This window comes from Polyodon spathula, chromosome 14 (assembly GCF_017654505.1).
Source record: "Polyodon spathula isolate WHYD16114869_AA chromosome 14, ASM1765450v1, whole genome shotgun sequence".
In the NCBI taxonomy this organism is placed as follows: domain Eukaryota; kingdom Metazoa; phylum Chordata; class Actinopteri; order Acipenseriformes; family Polyodontidae; genus Polyodon; species Polyodon spathula.
Window position 1 is genome coordinate 20,177,755 of NC_054547.1, and position 17,731 is coordinate 20,195,485.

The window sequence follows — 17,731 nt, forward strand, 5'->3', positions numbered from 1 at the left end:
ATTCCCAGATGCGTGGCTCTCGCTTGGGACAGAGCCATGTGGTGAGGACGCAGCCACCTCTCTATGAGAGAGTGATGTGGAACAGCAGCGCTGACAAGCAATGTTCAGTAAGAATGTATAGTTGCTGCCTCAGCTTGTTAAACTTGCATGACAAGCAATGCTGTTTGGTACCAGTTCGGTGCTTGTAGCACAGGGTAGGTACATCTGTGCACAATGGGGGTTACACTTCCTCTATCCCCCTCTGCCATTCTAGACCACGCCCCACCCGAAGCCGGACACGTCTGCTGAAGCAGCAATGCCGTTGTGTAACAAGGCAGGAGCTGCAGCTTCTATATACAGTACTTAATGTAACAGGGCTGGTGCAGCATACAATACTTGCAAGAAAAGCCACACTGTCTCAGACCACACAAGCACCAACAACACTATACGGTATGTGCTGCAGGCAAGTAGTGACCAGAGCGGCAATAAGACACTACAGGAAGGACTGCACAGTCAGACCCCAAGCAGAACTGAACTCAGCAACTGCAAGTGAATCTGCAAAGGTAACCTTGTCCGTTGTATAAAAGTATCGGCTGGAACGGGAGCAGGTCTGGGACCTAGTCACCATGAGAGCGATACAAGGATGCCCACCTCTAATGCTCTTGGGCCAAGATAGCTTAAATACAGCCGTTCAGGGGCCAGACCCAGAGTCTTGGCTGACCAATAGTTCCAAAACTAAGGACTTGGCTTGGTGCACAATACGTGAAGTAATTATTCCAACACATAATTTAGTCGCATTAATAGTGTAATACACAAGCAAAAAAGCAGATAAAAGTATTTTATTCAACACTTATCTGTTTGTAGACCTCTCTCAGGCAGTGAAATGCAAAATGAGAATGATGTCAGTGTCAGCAGTCCCGGTAAGTCCTCTGGGGCGGGCGTGACTGCGTCACTGGCACTATGTGCAGCTTTGATATTTTGGTAATGGTTACATTTCGTACTTGATGGGCAACTGAGTTTACCTATGGAAACTATCAATTTGAAATAGGAAGGTTTGCTTTTAGATTAATATTTTGTACAGAAAACCCTAATTAGGTATGTCCTACAAGGTATTCAATTGAAAAGTGTTGAAGTTGATCGTTATGAAAACTCTTTTTCAGTCCCTTTCCATAAAAATATATATCTTACCTCTGGCATAAGAGTTCTATCAAATCAAAATGGACGTGTATATCCAATTGATAAAATATGAACCATTTTAAGCTCATTTTGGTGGGAGATGACAATAGTAAATGACTCACCCTGTGATAGGGTCGCATCTGGCTGGGGTGTGGGCCAGCAGGGTAGCCCTCTGGAGGGTAGCCCTCAAGTGGGTAGCGGTCTCTGCTCTCTGAGAGGTATGGTGATCCACTTGCTGGTGGTGTGATTTCCACAGGCCCTGGGTTCATTCTCACCATCTCCTCACGCTGGAAGGACTGTGGGGGGCCGTAGGGGCGGCGCGCGTCGCAGTGGGCAGGGTACACCGGCTGTGCCATAGGGGGGTACTGCACGGACGGGCTTGGGTACTGCCTGTCCTGCATGTAGGGGTAGTGATCTGGGTACTGCATGCCCGGCTCGCTGGGTGGGGTCCTGGTGTAGCGAGGCTGGATGTATTGTGAAGATGGGTAGGGGTAGGGTACACCTGCAGAACAAGGAAACATTACCGATGAGTTGCATTTTAAGCAATTTCACAGTAATTCCAAAATGTGCATCTACTGTTTAAAAACATGGTACTTTGTACGTTATAGGAAGTCTAGTTTATGTTTTTTTTTTTTTTGTTACACTTGCACTGCCTGGGTAATTTCAGCCTCAGCACTGTCTTTTGGGTCATGTTACTGACTGAAAGCCTGTTAGCTAATAGGAGAAGTAGCTGGCTGGTTAATCACAGGTAAGAAACCATTGAAGGGGTGGATCAATTTCACCCTCCAAGTGAACTGACCAAGCGTGACACTAACTGAAACTGAATCTAACTTGCAAACAATATGTATTGCCATATACAAAGTTTTCAAATAAAAATACATGTTTACTATAGCATGTGTTTCTTTCAAAACTGAGACGTAGATCAGTGGTGCGCAAACTTTTTATATGTCGGCTTACTTTTTTTAGCATACAATGTTTGAGCAATTAAATCTGGGTTTATATCTGCAGGGTTCGAAACTAACAATATTGTGCTACTAGTCCAAGGACTATTACCTTTTGAAACTTGCTAGTCCTTATGGGAAGTAGCTAAGATGGAATCAACAACAGTTAGGGTTTGCTAAAAAATAAACACTGTTTACATTTTTTTTTTTTTTTTTTTTTTTTTTTTTTTTTTTTTTTAAATAAAGCACCTTCATAAACTCTCACACAGATCGATCAATCACCTGTTTGCACCTTGTTACTGAACGACTACTGTACTGTGTGCTGAGAAACTGACACTGACAGCACCAGATGGGATGACAGGAAAAAATTCTCAGCTGTGTTACCTTGCCGACCATGAAGCTCTGCCTGAAATTGACACCACTGACATAAATAAAACATTTATTTTATTGAACACTAAAGTCCCAATTTAAAGACAGCACATTTCACTGTAGCCCTCAGGATGAATTTGTTAGCTAGGTGGCTATTTTATTTTATTTTTTTACTTAGCAGTGAGAGAAAACAGCTTCAGCAAGTACAGCAGAATCTGCCAGAACTGACGGACGCTGTATCTACTATAGATACTAATGAGAGCAAAACAAATACAAAAGAAAAATAAGGGAAACGCAGATCTTTTCAAGAAAGCTGGGAGACTTTGTATAAATGGATTTTATATTTTTTAAACGCTGTGTGGAAGGGTGGTGGGCAATTCACTGACACCCAAGGGAGACAGAAGGTTTAACTGAAAACACTGCACTGATGCCCAGTTTTATTATTTGGTGTTAGATTTCTTTTAACCCGCAGAGGGCACTGTTGTCCATGGCCTGAATACCGGCAATGGTAAAAAGGACCACAGTAATAACCAATACTGGCAAAGTTAAATGCTGGTGCACTCACAGGTGTCTGAAATAATAAATAACAAAAAGGCAAAAGAAAAGGGAAAATAAAACACAGTAATAAAATTACAAAATAAAGGTGCTGCTTACGCAGTGCCTCCACTGCCGCTAAGCCGGTCAGCTCGGGCCTCCGTCCTACATTGTTATGCACTATACACTATCTACTCACACACTTTCCTTCAGCTATGTAACAATTCATTTTATGTATTATTTTCTTTCTCTAAGCTGGCTGTCTTCCTCAGCCGTGCTTGCCTATTTTGTTCTCTCACTCCAACCACTGGCGTACCTGCCTGGTCTATGTTTACACTGGCCTTCTGAGCCAGCGTCTCTGGGTATTCCAAATCACATGCATAACCAAGCACAGTACTTATGGGCCGAGCAATTCCTCAAGGCCTGTCAGCCACTCAGAGAGGTAAAGCCAACACACCCTCTTCCCCACCTCTCCGTGTCATGGTGATGACTGACACGTGGATCTGCTGCCTTTGTCCTGCAGAACCATGCATGCGCCAGGCAGTCAGCACACATCTCCCCTGTTACATATCCTCCTCCATAGAATGGCACCACCGGTCCATTTGAAAATCCTACACCCCCATGCCATCCAGAGAGAAAAAATCTGCATTTTGATGCAGTTTCCCCGCATGGTGGACTACCCTGAAGGCACAGGGTTGCAGGGCCAAGTACCACTGTGTGATTCTGGCATTGTTGCCCTCTGACATGGCTCTGTTCAGTGGACCGTATTTGGGACAGCCTTCCAGGTGAGGTCCGTCAAAGGAATAGCAAGCGTGGCGAAGTTCGCAATGAACTTCCTATAGTAACCTGCTAGTCCCAAGAAGGAGCACACCTGGGTTTTGGTCGTAGGGATCAGCCAGTCAGCCAAGGCTTTCACCTTTGCAATTAGCGGTCTGATATGGCCACTCCCTACTTGATACCCCAAATACTCCGACTCACTCTTCCCAATGGCACATTTCTTTGTGTTAGCAGTAAGCCCCGCCTCCTGCAAGGATTGCAGTACTGCCACTACCTTACACAGATGACTCGGCCAATCCTCATTGTGGTTAACTGTCAGACAGCACAGATCTCCCTTGTTACAAGCTGCAATAACAGTTCTGCTTGTGAAGCATATATCCACACTATAATTTGACAGAACAGGTGACTTATTTGCACTGTGCAGGACCGTAATTTCTCCCACTGGTGCTTGAGCACCGGAGCACTCACGGAATTACCAACTGTGCACATATCAGTGATTAAAGCCTGGTTTTCAAACAAACGGATTATAGTTCACCAACACTGTATAGTGTTTTAAAAAAGTTATTTCAGCTTCCAATCACTTAAAATATGCTGACGATAATGTAAACAGGTAGTCCCAAGCTTTACACGTGTTATTGTTTATAGATAAGAACTCAACTTTATTATGAATATATTGTGTTATGTTTTATGCAAATTACTCTGATAATGTTCATTATGGTAATTGTTTGTTTATTAGTTTTAAAATGTTTAGTAAAACGTGACCTATTGTTTGACCTTGTTAGTACAACCAGCCCCCTTTGCTAATGACATCTTCAGAGTAACCAGTATAAATCTCCACATTTTTGCAAAATGACTTTACACTTCTAAAGATGCAACGCGTTTCAGTAAATTCAAACGATAAACTTTGCATCCCGCAGAGAGGGAGAACACAAACGTAAAACGCCATTAAGTGGGGTTGGCATCGCAAGGGAGACGAAGGTAGGTTTTAATTCCGAGTGACTGTTTTCTAAGCATTATTTGTGAATGCTTATTCACCACTGCTACACCCCGTTAGAAAGTCCCCATCAGATTTTATTTGCCTCTGGTGAGCGGACGAGTGTGAGTTTTTAAACCCTGTATATGTAAATATTTAGCCAGCTTAATCTGAAGCTAACATGCAAGCCAATGCCCATTGACGTGTTTGATTTGGCATTGTACGCTGCAGAGCTGCCTTACACTCCGACTTAAGAATGTGTTTGTTAACATTTATGTACTTTGTTAAATCTGGACTTTTTTTGTTTAAATCTGGGAAAAAACTGCTGCTAAAACATTATTTTTTTTTTTACATTCCATGCATGGTCGCCGCCATTTCGACTCATGGGATGGATGTGGACGAACCCAATAAACAAGTACCGTGCTGGCACTTCCAGCATGCTGTAGCAATTGCTTATATTTTTAATCAAACTCTCCTCTCTCTCACACGTTCTCTACTTCCCGAACACACAACCCCGAGTGAGTGAAAACATGCTGTTTTCATGCAGCTGTACCGAGACTCGATTGCTAATCAATCATTCAACTGGAGTCTCGGTACAACTGCACAGGAATTAATAAAAGTGTAATTCCCCGTACTCACATATTACATTTTACCTGCACGTGAAGTGTTGTGCAATCCTTGTGCCTAACTAGAAATATACATTTTAAACACTTGTGCTCGTAACCCATATTTATATCCTGTGTATTTTATAGATAAACACCAACATTAACACACTACATACAATATAAAACACTTAATAAACATAAATGGGCGGGCACTCCGCCACAGGGAACCACGGTTGTGATTATAACCCAACTTTCCTTATCAAGTACGAAATGTAACCATTACCGAATGGGTGACTGTACCAAAGCCGTCGCAAGGCAATACTGCAGTTCGATCACACATTCGCTAACTTTTGAAACCCCAGTAACAATTACCTAGGGCTAAAAATCTAGGGAAAACTCATCTCTATGTTATGTTGTAAGGGTTGACCCTGAAGCCACCCTGAACACTCTCATTCCAAAGCCAGAGTTTTGGGAATCCATGGTGCCGGGTGGAATGTCCCTGGTGGAATGTGCAGTGAGCCTATCTGGAGTGGGCAAGTTGACTCGTTCACAGGCAGTCCTGACTGTCTGTTATGCACTTTGATAGCCTCTGTTTAGACAGAGCTTTCCCATGGGAAATAAGACAAAAATATGTTTGGGCTGCCTCCAGCTTGGTGTCCTGTCTGTATAATAAGCTAGTGCCCACACAGGGCAGAGCGTATGGAGCTGTTGCTCCCTCTCAGACTAGAAAAGAGGTGAATGGAAAGCCTCCAATTCCAAAGTGGTTGATGTAGAATTGCCCCGCCAGGAAGTGAGCTCCTGGGGAGGCCGAAATGGCTCCCAGACAGACATTTACGTAGATTTTCCTTAGTCAAATAGGTCCTGTACAATTTACAGTATTAATGCAATGGGACAAGTCATGGGGTCAAACCCATGAGGCAGACACCACATCTGAAAGAAGCCCTACTTGTACCAGTACTGGGAACATGTGGACACTGCTCTGGCATTTTGCAGGGTGTCAATGGCCCTACTGGACACACCTAGACGGCTTAAATGCAGCCATTCAGGGGCCAGAACCAGAGCTGCAGTCTCGATAAGTCGGGATGCCATAAGGTCCCCCGCGCCTGACTGAGAAGATCGTGGCGATTGGGCAGGCTCCAAGGCTGGCTTGCTCAGGAGCTACATCAGAGCTAAAAAACAAAGTGTCTCCTGGGCCAGTACAGGGCTACTAATAGCACCCTGGCCCGGTCCTGTCTGATTTTTTCTAGACACAGTGGGAACATGTCGAGTGATGGGAAGGCATACAACAGTTGCCTCAGCCACTGGTGTGCTAAGTCGCCAGAGGGTCCCTGTCTCCTGCTATGGAGAACCAAAGGGAGCAGTGAGTCAATTCCTGGGAAGCAAAGAGATATATCTGCTCTCTCGAACCTGTCCCAAAACGAGGCGCTGGGAACTCTCCTGGAAAGGAGGTCCGCCGCCCAGTTTACCAACCAGGGCAGGCCTATTGCCCGCAGAGAGGTGTTTTTGTGCCCAGAGCAACAGCTTGCAGGCTACAAAATGTAGACTGGGAGGCCTGAGGTAATAACCACCACAGTAATGCTGTCTGTCCAGACGAGCATGCATCTCCCTTGGACCTCCTGTAAAAAAATTCTGCAGGACCAGACAAACTGTCTGCAGTTCCAAAAGATTTATGTGGTTACCCTGCCGGGGGGGGGGGGGGGGGGGGGGGGGGTTGAATTGGTCAACATTTTGAACCTCTGTCAACTCAGATACAGGTTGACCTGCCTGAGGTCGAGGATTGGTCTGAGGCCACCATCCTGCTTTGGCACCAGGAAGTACCTGGAGTAGAATCCCTCCATCAAGTGGAGGGGTTGTACCGTGCAAATAGCTTGCTTTTGTAGCAGACCTGTCATCTCCCGAGACAGTACTGCAACATCTCGTGGATATGTGACTAAAGTTCACATATCATAGTCACTCCCCATTTCATGCTCTGTGCCAGAAATATGAGATATGTCCAATCTGTTTTCAAACACGCTGTTTATTTTACATGCACTGTTTAAAAGTAATTTTATTCAAAGTAAAACAGGTTTAAAAGGCACTGCATATCAACAGGCATCTCCAGCCCCAACCCACCCCTTATTCACTGTATTTATAGTACTTATAGTTGTGCATACAGATAAATCATCTTCTGTTCACTCGTTTTATCACCAAACTCCTCAATAATGCGATCCAAGTCATTATTTTATTACTATAACATCTCAAAAAGCTCTGCAAAAGTCTGTGATATTCTTTGAGCGCTGGATACAGAAGCAGCTATCTTGTTTGTTTATGTCCGTGTTAGGTCTGTGGTTAAGGGGCTATGTGTATTGCTCAGATCCGCCTCCCCCCCCCTTTTTTTTTTTTTTTTTTTTTTTAGATATATATAGTAAATCATACCCCCCCCCCCCCTTTTTTTTTTTAGATAAATAGTAAATCACATTACAATTCAAATAACAATAAACACATACACAAAGTTTTACTTTTAATTAGTCAATGCAGAGCTGCTGAGTCCTGCAGCTGTGCTCGTTTTCTGTGCAAAACAGAAAAACAAAAGAGAAAATATTTTTTCACAAGCACAGCAATAAAGCAATTACAGTTGTAGAAAATAATATTATTTCCAAAAACCAACATTTTTATTTATTTTTATTTTAATTCCAGCCGGAGTTATTAGCAGCTTGTAGGACGGCATGGGAAGTAAAAGGCAAATGGCGGTGTGCAACAATTACGTGTAATTAGTAAACTAAAAATACACCCGCTTTCAAAAATAATTATCGCGTTATTAGCAAAATATATGCAGATAAAAGTAACCAGTATTTACCAGTATGCTCTCCCATCAGGATCACGAAAAGGAAAATGATTACTGCAGTGTCTGCAGTCCTCTTATGCTCTCGGGGGCGAGCAGGACTGCATCACAGGCGCTTGTGTGGAGCTTTGGTATACTATTCGGAATCTTTACAGGTGAACACCCATTCAGTAATGATTACATTTCGTACTTGATAGGGAACTGCGTGTAGAACGGCGCTCTGTGCCATTAATCCTATTGCATAGAATTTACACAGCAACGAAAGAATTGTAATGGATACATTTCTATTTCAGGGAACTAGGGTTATAATGATAACCTAACGTTTCCTTTCAAGCGCAAAACGTATCTCATTACACAATGGGTAAGTACACCTAAGCCATCGCAAGGACATGATTTGCAGAACAGCCAATTTAGCGAGACCTACGGCCTGCCACAATTATAAGGCACGGTAATGGCCACAGAATGCAGAATTACCTCATGCATGTGCTTCTGAGTCCGGTTGAGATGCCACTGTTCCAAAGGCAGGGTTCTGAAGATCCAGGACATTAAGCCTGTAAAACCTTAAGGTGTGAGGAGTGGCTCACACCACTGCATTGCAAATGTCAGAGACCGATGCACCATGAAACAATGCCCAAGAGGTAGCAAGACACCTAGTGGAATGACCTGTGACCTTCTCTGGAGGGGTCAAGTTGGCTTGCTCTTAAGCAATCTTGACGGTCTCCATAATCAAATTGGACAGCCTCTGTTTTGATAGGGCTTGACCCTTGTTTCTTAGCCAAAGCATATAAAACAGTTGCTTGGATTGCCACCAACTTTTTGTCCTGTCAACATAACGGACTAATGGACTAGCTGGATAAAGCGTGTGGAGCTGACACTCCTCATCTGACTGGAATGGTGGAGGATGAAAAGCCTCCAATTCCACACTGTTTGACGTGGAAGATTGATAGGCATTTGGGCACAAAGGCTGGATTCCTGTGGCACATGACTTTAATCCTAGATTCCGCAAAGAAAAAACAAGCTTTTGCCACTGAAAATGCCTGCATCTCACTCACACTTCTAGCAGTGGTGATGGCAAGTAAAAACAGAATGCAGAGGTTCAAAAGGGTGGTTTTCTGAGTGCACGCATCACCACATTCAACCACCACTGAGGAACTTTGAAGCCTCTGTGCCCCTTTCAGAAACTGGCCAGCCAGAAATTTAGCCCCTGGGGGCACAGTGTCAATTTTAACATGGAAAGCCAAGATGGTTGCCAAGTAAACCTTCAGAGACGAGAGGGGCTTACCCTCATCAAAGAGGTCCTGCAAAAACTGCAGAATGACTGGCATGGGGCAAATAGTGGAATCAACCTAACCTGTAAAGTTTGGAACACTCCCCACTTGTATCCATACTGAACGTGTTGAAGCACCTCTCACATTCTGAAGAGTTCATATGACTCTCACCGACAAGCCTAACTGGCTCTACTGGAGCCGCTCAGGGAGGCGAGTGGTCACCAGTTCCGTGTGCTCTACTGCCTGCGCTGGAGACTTGGCACATATGAGCCAGTCGTCCAAGTAGTTGAGCACTCTGATGCCTTGAAGCCTCAGGAGGGACCAGGATAGGCTACATGCACTTTGAAAAGGTGAGAGGGGCTACAGAAAGGCCAAATGGCAGAACACAGAACTTGTAAGCAGTCCCTTGAAAAGAGAACCGCAAATATTTCTTGTGGCCGGGTCTTATCGGGACATGGAACTTTCACATCCACCACAGTGAACCAGTTGCCCAGTCTGACAGACCGTAAGAGCTGTTTCATTGTCAGTATCTTGAACTTCCTGCACCTCAAGAACAGACTGATCTGTCCGAGGTCAAGAATGGACCATAGGCCGCCGTCCCATTTCTGCGTCAGGAGATACCTGGAATAAAAATCCGACTCCTGGATAGCCCTTCTTTGCTTCACCTCTTGGAGCACCACTAGGGTGTCTTCAGGGTTGGAGACAGAAGTCGAAACCACTCCCGAAAAGAGGGTAGGGTCTTGTTTGAATTGGAGTGAGTAGCTAAGCTGTACTGTGGTGAGCCGGTAATCCAGTTGGCTCCTTGAATAAAGGCCCTGGATATGTGGTAGCAAATCCCTAGGGCTGCTGGTGGTTTCGCCGTTGCCTTTTCTGTGTAAAGTGGACAGCAACTTTGGCGGCGGTGCCCCCTTTGTGTCTGGCCACCACTCTGGTGGGAAGCCCCCTGACCTGCAGGCACTGCCGGCCGCTGAGTCTGGGGCTGCTGCGCCCTAGTGCGCCTTTTGCTTCCTGACTTGAGGAGCCTTTTTGGGCAGCAAGAGAACCATCTCTTTAGTGGACTCGTCTGCTTTTTGGGGAGCTCAGAAAAAGTTTGCACACCGCTAGACTGAACATATGGAGTTCCCTAGGAATCCCTAGGGCTGCTGGTGTCTGAAAGTTGATTGGACCTTGTGCAGAAAATCCAGATGGACAGAGGGCATCGAGGTCTTTCTGGAAGGAACTGAAGACCTGTCAAAAATGGAGCGCTTCGGTTTGGACTCCTCAGGCCACGGCACTTCCAGTGCTATGGTGGCTCATTTCAATAAGGCTGTGAACTCTGTGGAGAAGGGGAGAGGCGCTAGATGAACTTCTTGCAGGTCATGCAAGAATGGAACCCAGACATCACTGCAGCAAGACTATATATTGATGTGCACGAGTGGTAACACGGTACGGTGCACGGCACAGTGTATGGCACAGTGTACGGCAACACGGTTTGGTGAACGGTACAGTATGCACAAGGGCACAGGTATGGTATACTATGGTGCAACGTAGTGAGGAAGCACTGTATGGTATGCGCTGTATGGCACGGTGCATGACACTATGGTGCGGTACGGTGCATTGATGCACGGTATGGTACATGGTGCCGGTGCACGGTTGGTACTGGCAGGGCCTAAGCAAACCGTGCGTGACCAAGGCAGCAACACTGGGATGCAATGCAAGAAGCTGAGAGCGCCTGCTTACAGCACTCTCCAACTAACAAGCCCTCACAAAGTGGTGCTGAAGCTGCCCGCTATTATGGCATGGGCAGAAGAACAAAGCTCTAACTGTTGGGATACAGCCCGCAAGTTAGTCTTTGTAGCCTGAGGGCAAAACATACTGCCTGCCCTGGAGTGCAGGCTTGCAAGCTTGTGACTGCTTAAGTAGTGAGCTGCGTGCACAGCACCTGGAACAAAACAGGGAGAAACACTGTTTAAATTCACAATTAGCCTTGTAAAAACTAATAAAAGACTAATAAAACTCCAGTTAAGGTAGAAAAGAGAATAAATATTAATAATATTGTGTCACCGACCTGTGGAGTGCAGAAGCAGGCAGACCACACAGATGCTGCCGCTGACCAGAAGGCCACAAAAAAAAACACGTTCACGGTAGAACACAAATTAATTATTTAAACAATTATCTGACTGCCTCTGGTCAAAGGCGGCACATTTTCACTCTCAAATTGCTTAGTCACTCTGGTAGCTGAAAAGTCTGAATAGAAAATGGCACCGAGTGCTGTCCTGCACACAGTTTTGTCTCCTGTGGGGGCAGAGACAGGCGTGCTGACGACGCAGGTTGTAAGACGTAGCTTTGACAGAAGTGTTCAGTTGAATTGAGCATAATAAGTTAACCCATTGTGCAATGGAATACATTTTGTACTTGAAACGGAACATCTTGTTTTGTTTGCTCTCACCTGCTGGGTATGGAGGGTGCTCATACGAAGCTGCAGAAGCAGGTGGCCTCGGATCCTGGTAGTACATATCACTTGGTTGCTGTGTGTACATCTGGGATCCCCTTGACACCATCTGGAGCTGCTTGGACATTGAGGGGTGTTCTGTGGGCATTCTGGGGTGAGGCATAGGGTGGGCATTCATAGGCATTGCTGGCATGGAGCCCTTAGAGACAGAATCAAGCCTGCAAAACAACATAAATGTATGTCAGGAACTTTAAAAGGAATACATCTGTATGTAATCATTTGCTCTGGTGTATGCATTTTACAACCACCCTAAGGTCTCTGGCAAGAGAAAACAAAAAATACATAACAAAAAAGTTGTTGAGCTGTGCATGTAAACAATTGGCATGCTCTACCCGGTATCATGTGGGTCGGCTATACGACTTCACACACTACTTCTTGAAGAAGCAGGGTCGACCTGGCTGACGGAAGCAATTATGAAATATCCCAGGCACAGCTTGTTACAGATGCTTCCATCCAAGACTCTTAGGATTAAATTCCCTGCTGCAATCTGGCTCACTATGTGTATCAAATAAACAAAAATATGACTAAACAGAAATGTTCCTCGTGCAAGCAAAACCTTCCCACACGTGTAGCTGTTTGTTGTTACTTCCACTTACCAACAGCCATCATGTAATTTGCCTCGCTTAACCGTGTCAAGCTCAAGTGTGTCGACCCAGGTACGTGGTTTCACACTACGCAGGATCGTGACACAGATGGAAAGAACCCAGGTAGGAGCGCTAGTGTGAAAGGGGCTATAAGCCATGTAGTTGAGGCAGAAACACATGGATCCTTCAAGACACCATTTGACAAAGTTCTAAGATCAATCAGCTATTACGAACTAGACTAGCTTAGATAGGCCAAATGGCATCCTCTCATTCGTATATTTTCCTATGTTCATGTTTCATGTGTTAGAGTGCAAGAGACAGGAAGTAAATAAAGTCCTTGACATACATATGCTGTAAATGATTCAGCTGTTGATCTATTGGAAGCTGATTTCACTTCATTATATAGAACAGACAGTAAATTAACAGTGGACATTTCAGAGGGATATACAATAATCCATAACCCATGTATATTCTGCATATTCAACTCATTTTCATTCAGTATCCTCCATTTATAATTACTACACTGGTGTAACGCCCAAACATTACTCAGAAAAAAAAGGTTATGTCATTTCAGTTATTGTTCAGTGCACCATATCTTTGGATTCCAATTACATTAACACCACTAACCCCTGCTGGATATGTAGATTTTTTAATTTAAACATTAAATCTTTTGTTTTCGTGAAAGACACAGCTAACACTTCCTTCAGTTCCATATAAAAGAACAGTTCACCATAAAGCGTCACCATTTGAAAGGTATTTGTGTGATGTTTTTGATAAACAGTTATATGAAGACACAGAAGGAAATGGGAAAGTATTAAAGGACGGGAACAAATAAAATAAAAGAAGGGGAGACAGGGAAACAAAAAAAATAAACATGCAAGAAAAGCAAACTATTAGCCTGCTAAAGACATTGTTACCATGGACAAAATTGTGTCGTACTTGCTGTCTATGTGTTTTCCCAACACTGAACCAAATTTGCTGAATCATTTGAAACCTTTAGGGGAAGGTCCATGGAAACAAGGTATTGGTAGATGGTAAAACATGGAAACACCAACACAGAGTAAGTGATGAAAATAAAGCAGGAAGCAGGATGGTCTCTTACAAGTCAGGGGGAGATCCGGGGGCGCTGATACTTGGGTGCTCCATTTTCCCTGGTTTGAGCCCTGTGTCGTACGAGCAGTCTGTCCCGCGGGAGATGAGCTGCGGCATGTGGCCCCCCGAGCCGGCTGCTACGATCCCGTTGGTAAGGGAGGAGGGTTTCCGCACAGCACCCTCCAGCCCCCCGTCATCTGACAGCAGACCGGACAAGCCCACTTCATTGAGCTGCGTGAGGGACTGGCTCAGGGGTCTTCTGGCTGCCAGGCGCTTGTTCATCTTGCGATACCTACAGGAGCAAGACGCCATTTTAACCTACTGCATTGCCCGTGAGCACTGTATACTGAAATGTGTTCACATACAGCAAGACACCAACGCAACATGGCGCTGTTATCTTCTTACTGAAGCTGTACTAAGTCTATCTCTTGCATCAGTGCAAACTGTTCACTTTTAATTTTTTTTTTTTTTTTTTTTTTTTTAAACGCAACCTTTACTTTAGGATAGAAAAAGGATAGATGGTTCCACTTGTGTGTGGTTGTGCATACAAAGTACAATTTCTTATTTAAATGTGACCTTCTAATTATTTTGCTGCTTTGTAGATAGAGCCAATATTATTGCTTCATATCCTGACATGTGGGAAACTATTTTATCAATGATCTGTATGATGCCAAAAATTAACCTTCTCTGTCAATATGTTACTGTCACTTGATTACAATGAGAAGAAAGTTGCAAGATGCAATATGACTGAGCGGTTCAGGAAACTTGCAAGTGGGGTATGTATCATTCTTCTTTTAAGCAACCAGTTAAGCCCAAGTACTTGTAGTCGGGTTTACAAATGTACAAATCTGCCATTGTATACTAAGATTAGAAGGGCACAAAAGGATGTGTAATGTTACAAATTAAAGAAAAAATGCTGAAGATAATTTCAGGGTGTAGTGGATCTTTTGAACTCTGAAGTCAAAGCATGAATGCCTGCAAGACCATGTTTAAGCCTTTGCAGTCCTATGTCAGACCAGGTCCAACATTACAATTTTCCCTTTCCCGTCCAATGTCGGACCCTGTCCGACATCAAAAAGACATAAAGCACGGGTCTCTAGTCGTTTTTTCTCCAAAAAAAGCTGAGAAAACCTTTAAATGGCCGAGTGAGACCGATAGGAGCCGACCACAGAGATAACACAGATATAACAAAGGAGGTAGCTGCTTCTGCATCCAGCGCTCAAAGAATATCACAGACATTTGCAGAGCTTTTTGGAGACGTTATAGAACACAATAATGACTTGGACCGCACGATTGATGAGTTTGGTGATAAAACGAGTGATCAGGAGAGGATTGATCAGTATGCACTTCTATAAAGAGGTATGTGAAAAATACAGCGAACACGTGGTGGGGCTTGGCTGGAGATGCATTACTGATGTCGTTTAGCATTGCAATGCCCTTTAAACCGGTTTTACTCTGAAAAACATATATTTTCAACAGCGCATGTAAAATAAACAGCGCGTGTGAAAATAAATTGCACCTCACCTGACCAGCACTGAATAAATGGACTGCAAAGAGTTAGACACAGTATTACACAAAATGGGTTGTGCAGAAGCCCCACATGCATATAGAGCACATAAACAAACACAACTGCTTGGAACACAATCATGTAAAATAGAACTGAGAATGCAAGCAGACAGCAACAGTGACAGCAAAACAGGAATGGGAAATGGGGGCACATGGCAGACAGATTAAGCAACAGAAGAGAATGGAGTGGATCCTAAAATGGAACACATTGCCTAAAAATGACATGACATTTTTCAAATTACATTGTTAATGTCCCCTGCTATTTTTATAATGTGTGGAATCATTCTGAGTACAGCAATTATTGACATATTGTGTTTATATAAAAGTATGTTCAGGTGTTTTCTGTGTATAAGACCTGCTCTTCTGTTCTAGCCATAGATATGTAAAGTATGCTTGATCAGCCAAAGTGGGACACCAATGCCAATCTAGCCTTCATGTACCTATGGCAGGCAACTGGAACTGAAGAGCAACTCCTGAACTCAGAGGAAAGCATCTTAGCAGACTAATTAAAAATACAAATATAAACCTGAAACTACTTTTAAAAGTGAATGCTTTTGGTACAGGCCAATCTGAAAATATTTATTTGGTTTATCACAATTTGTATTTTTTTTATATCGCGAAAACATTTTGAATTGTTGGACACCAAGATTTTATTTTCATAATTCTATTGTAGTTTTATATAAAAATCACCAAATTGGGGATCCAAGGATAAAATCACTGCACAGAATGTATATAAATAAAAGGCTCTTACTTTTCTAGTTCTTCCTGAGAATGTGCAAAGGTACAGCTGGCCCCCCGAGGGCAGCCCCCTTTTTGCTTCATATCCCGACACATGTATGTTTTGTATTTGCTGTGCTGAGGAGGCTGTAAGTGAAAGCAAAGGCATTGATCACTTTAAAACAGAAGAGCACGAAACAGAACGGACAAAGGAAACCCATGGAATATTGGAATAATGATGCCATCTAGGTACGACAGTCAGGGAAAGCTACGGGTTCATGTCTTGGGGGGAATGTGCTTCAATAGAAATGCAGTTTAGTTGTATTCTTTATGACTTTTTCAACAAGCAGGTAATTGTTTTAAATTACCTAAAGTTAGTCTAAATAGGCAAGAGAGGCAACTAGAGCCACTGCTACAAGTGCATGCTACAAATTAACAAAGAAACGCAAGTTAAATGACAAATGTTTTGACTAGGTCTTTTTCTATTCACAATGTTTTTCATTACATGTATTGTGTTTCTTTAAGTATTTCTAAATGTAGCACTAGTGAGTGTTTAATAGTTATGGATGATACAGGAACATATTCCTGAAAGCATACATAGTATAAAGCATTGACCAAGTCAGAACAAGAAGCTCTCCAAATACACACACTTCTCTTATCAAGTACTTGCATATACTGTTTCCATTCTACTGGAATAAGCTAGTCGCATGGAACGTGAACTCATGTTACCTGCTGCTGGTCGGTGCCTTTTTTGCTGTGGTTCTGAATGAAATCCACCAGTCCGTGGACCACGGTCTTCACAGCGACCAGCCCCTTCTCCAGCTGCTCCCACATAGGGGGAGGTGCATCTAAACACGGAAAAGACATGTGATTTAATATACTTTTACATCAAAACACAATGAATTTAAAAAGCAATGCTCGAGCACAGCTTCAATGTGAGCCCATGACTCCAGCACCAGCTACAATGTAAACTGCTCCAAAGCAAAATTTTTCTAATGCTATCCAGATTTACATGCCCATAAATTAAACCCAGTCTAATTCAGCCCCATTACAAACCAGCATTCTGTATAATTAAGCATCATTTTTGGGTCTTGGTCAAATTCTTATTGAACAATATGGTGTGATACCCTCTGGAACCCGTCTAGTCTGGAATTCGGCATTATTTTGACATCTTGTCTGTCTAAAAGCAATGTAAATCTGACTGCCGTGCAGCACCAAAGCAAGACTTTGCATATGCACCAACATGTCCTGCTGCCTCCATCTGAAATTGTGCATGTCTACACTTCCACACAACAAGCTATGTCTTGATAGAAAAATTGGGCTTATCAAATAAGCTGAACATTTACCAAAAACACCACAAAAACAGCAAAGTAAACAGTTCAAAATCGCAAGGCAAACCATTCCAGACCTCCCGAAAAGAAAAGATGCCTATTTAAGCAACACAGAGAAAACCTGAATGCCAGCAGAAAGATCCAGAATCCTGCATGCAGGTATGAAGAAGTAAACATCTTTCCATGGGAATAGTTTAAAAAGACTTGTGCTAATAAGAGGTACATATTTTGTTGTGTTTCTTATACTGTATGTACGGTATTAAAGTTTTTTTTTATTTTTTTTATTTAGTAGTAATTTGCAATTAATTTTACTCCTTTTTTCTCCCATTTTGAAAAAGCCAATTGTATTTTAGGCTCAGCTCACTGCTACCACCGCTACGCAGATTCGGGAGCTGCGAGGACCCTGGGAACTCCTGTCCACAGTCAGCAGTGGAATAGCCTGGACTTGAACTAGTGAACTCCAGGCTATGGGGCGCATCCGGCACTCTTTACTGAATGCGCCACTCA

At 43.5% G+C, this 17,731-nt stretch overlaps 1 protein-coding gene across 3 annotated transcripts in view; it reads right to left on the minus strand.

The window, feature by feature from the left end:
* LOC121327009 (roquin-1-like) overlaps window positions 1-17,731 on the minus strand; it is a 118,367-nt gene that overhangs the window by 24,277 nt on the left and 76,359 nt on the right. For 2 of the 3 annotated variants that reach the window (XM_041270749.1, XM_041270748.1), the window contains exons 8-12: window positions 16,623-16,741; window positions 15,928-16,040; window positions 13,621-13,902; window positions 11,872-12,092; window positions 1,278-1,657 (exon numbers count right to left, since the gene is read on the minus strand). In XM_041270749.1, coding sequence (XP_041126683.1) covers window positions 1,278-1,657; window positions 11,872-12,092; window positions 13,621-13,902; window positions 15,928-16,040; window positions 16,623-16,741 — 1,115 coding nt within the window. The remainder of the gene's footprint in view (window positions 1-1,277; window positions 1,658-11,871; window positions 12,093-13,620; window positions 13,903-15,927; window positions 16,041-16,622; window positions 16,742-17,731) is intronic. The other variant, XM_041270751.1, reaches the window with a different exon arrangement.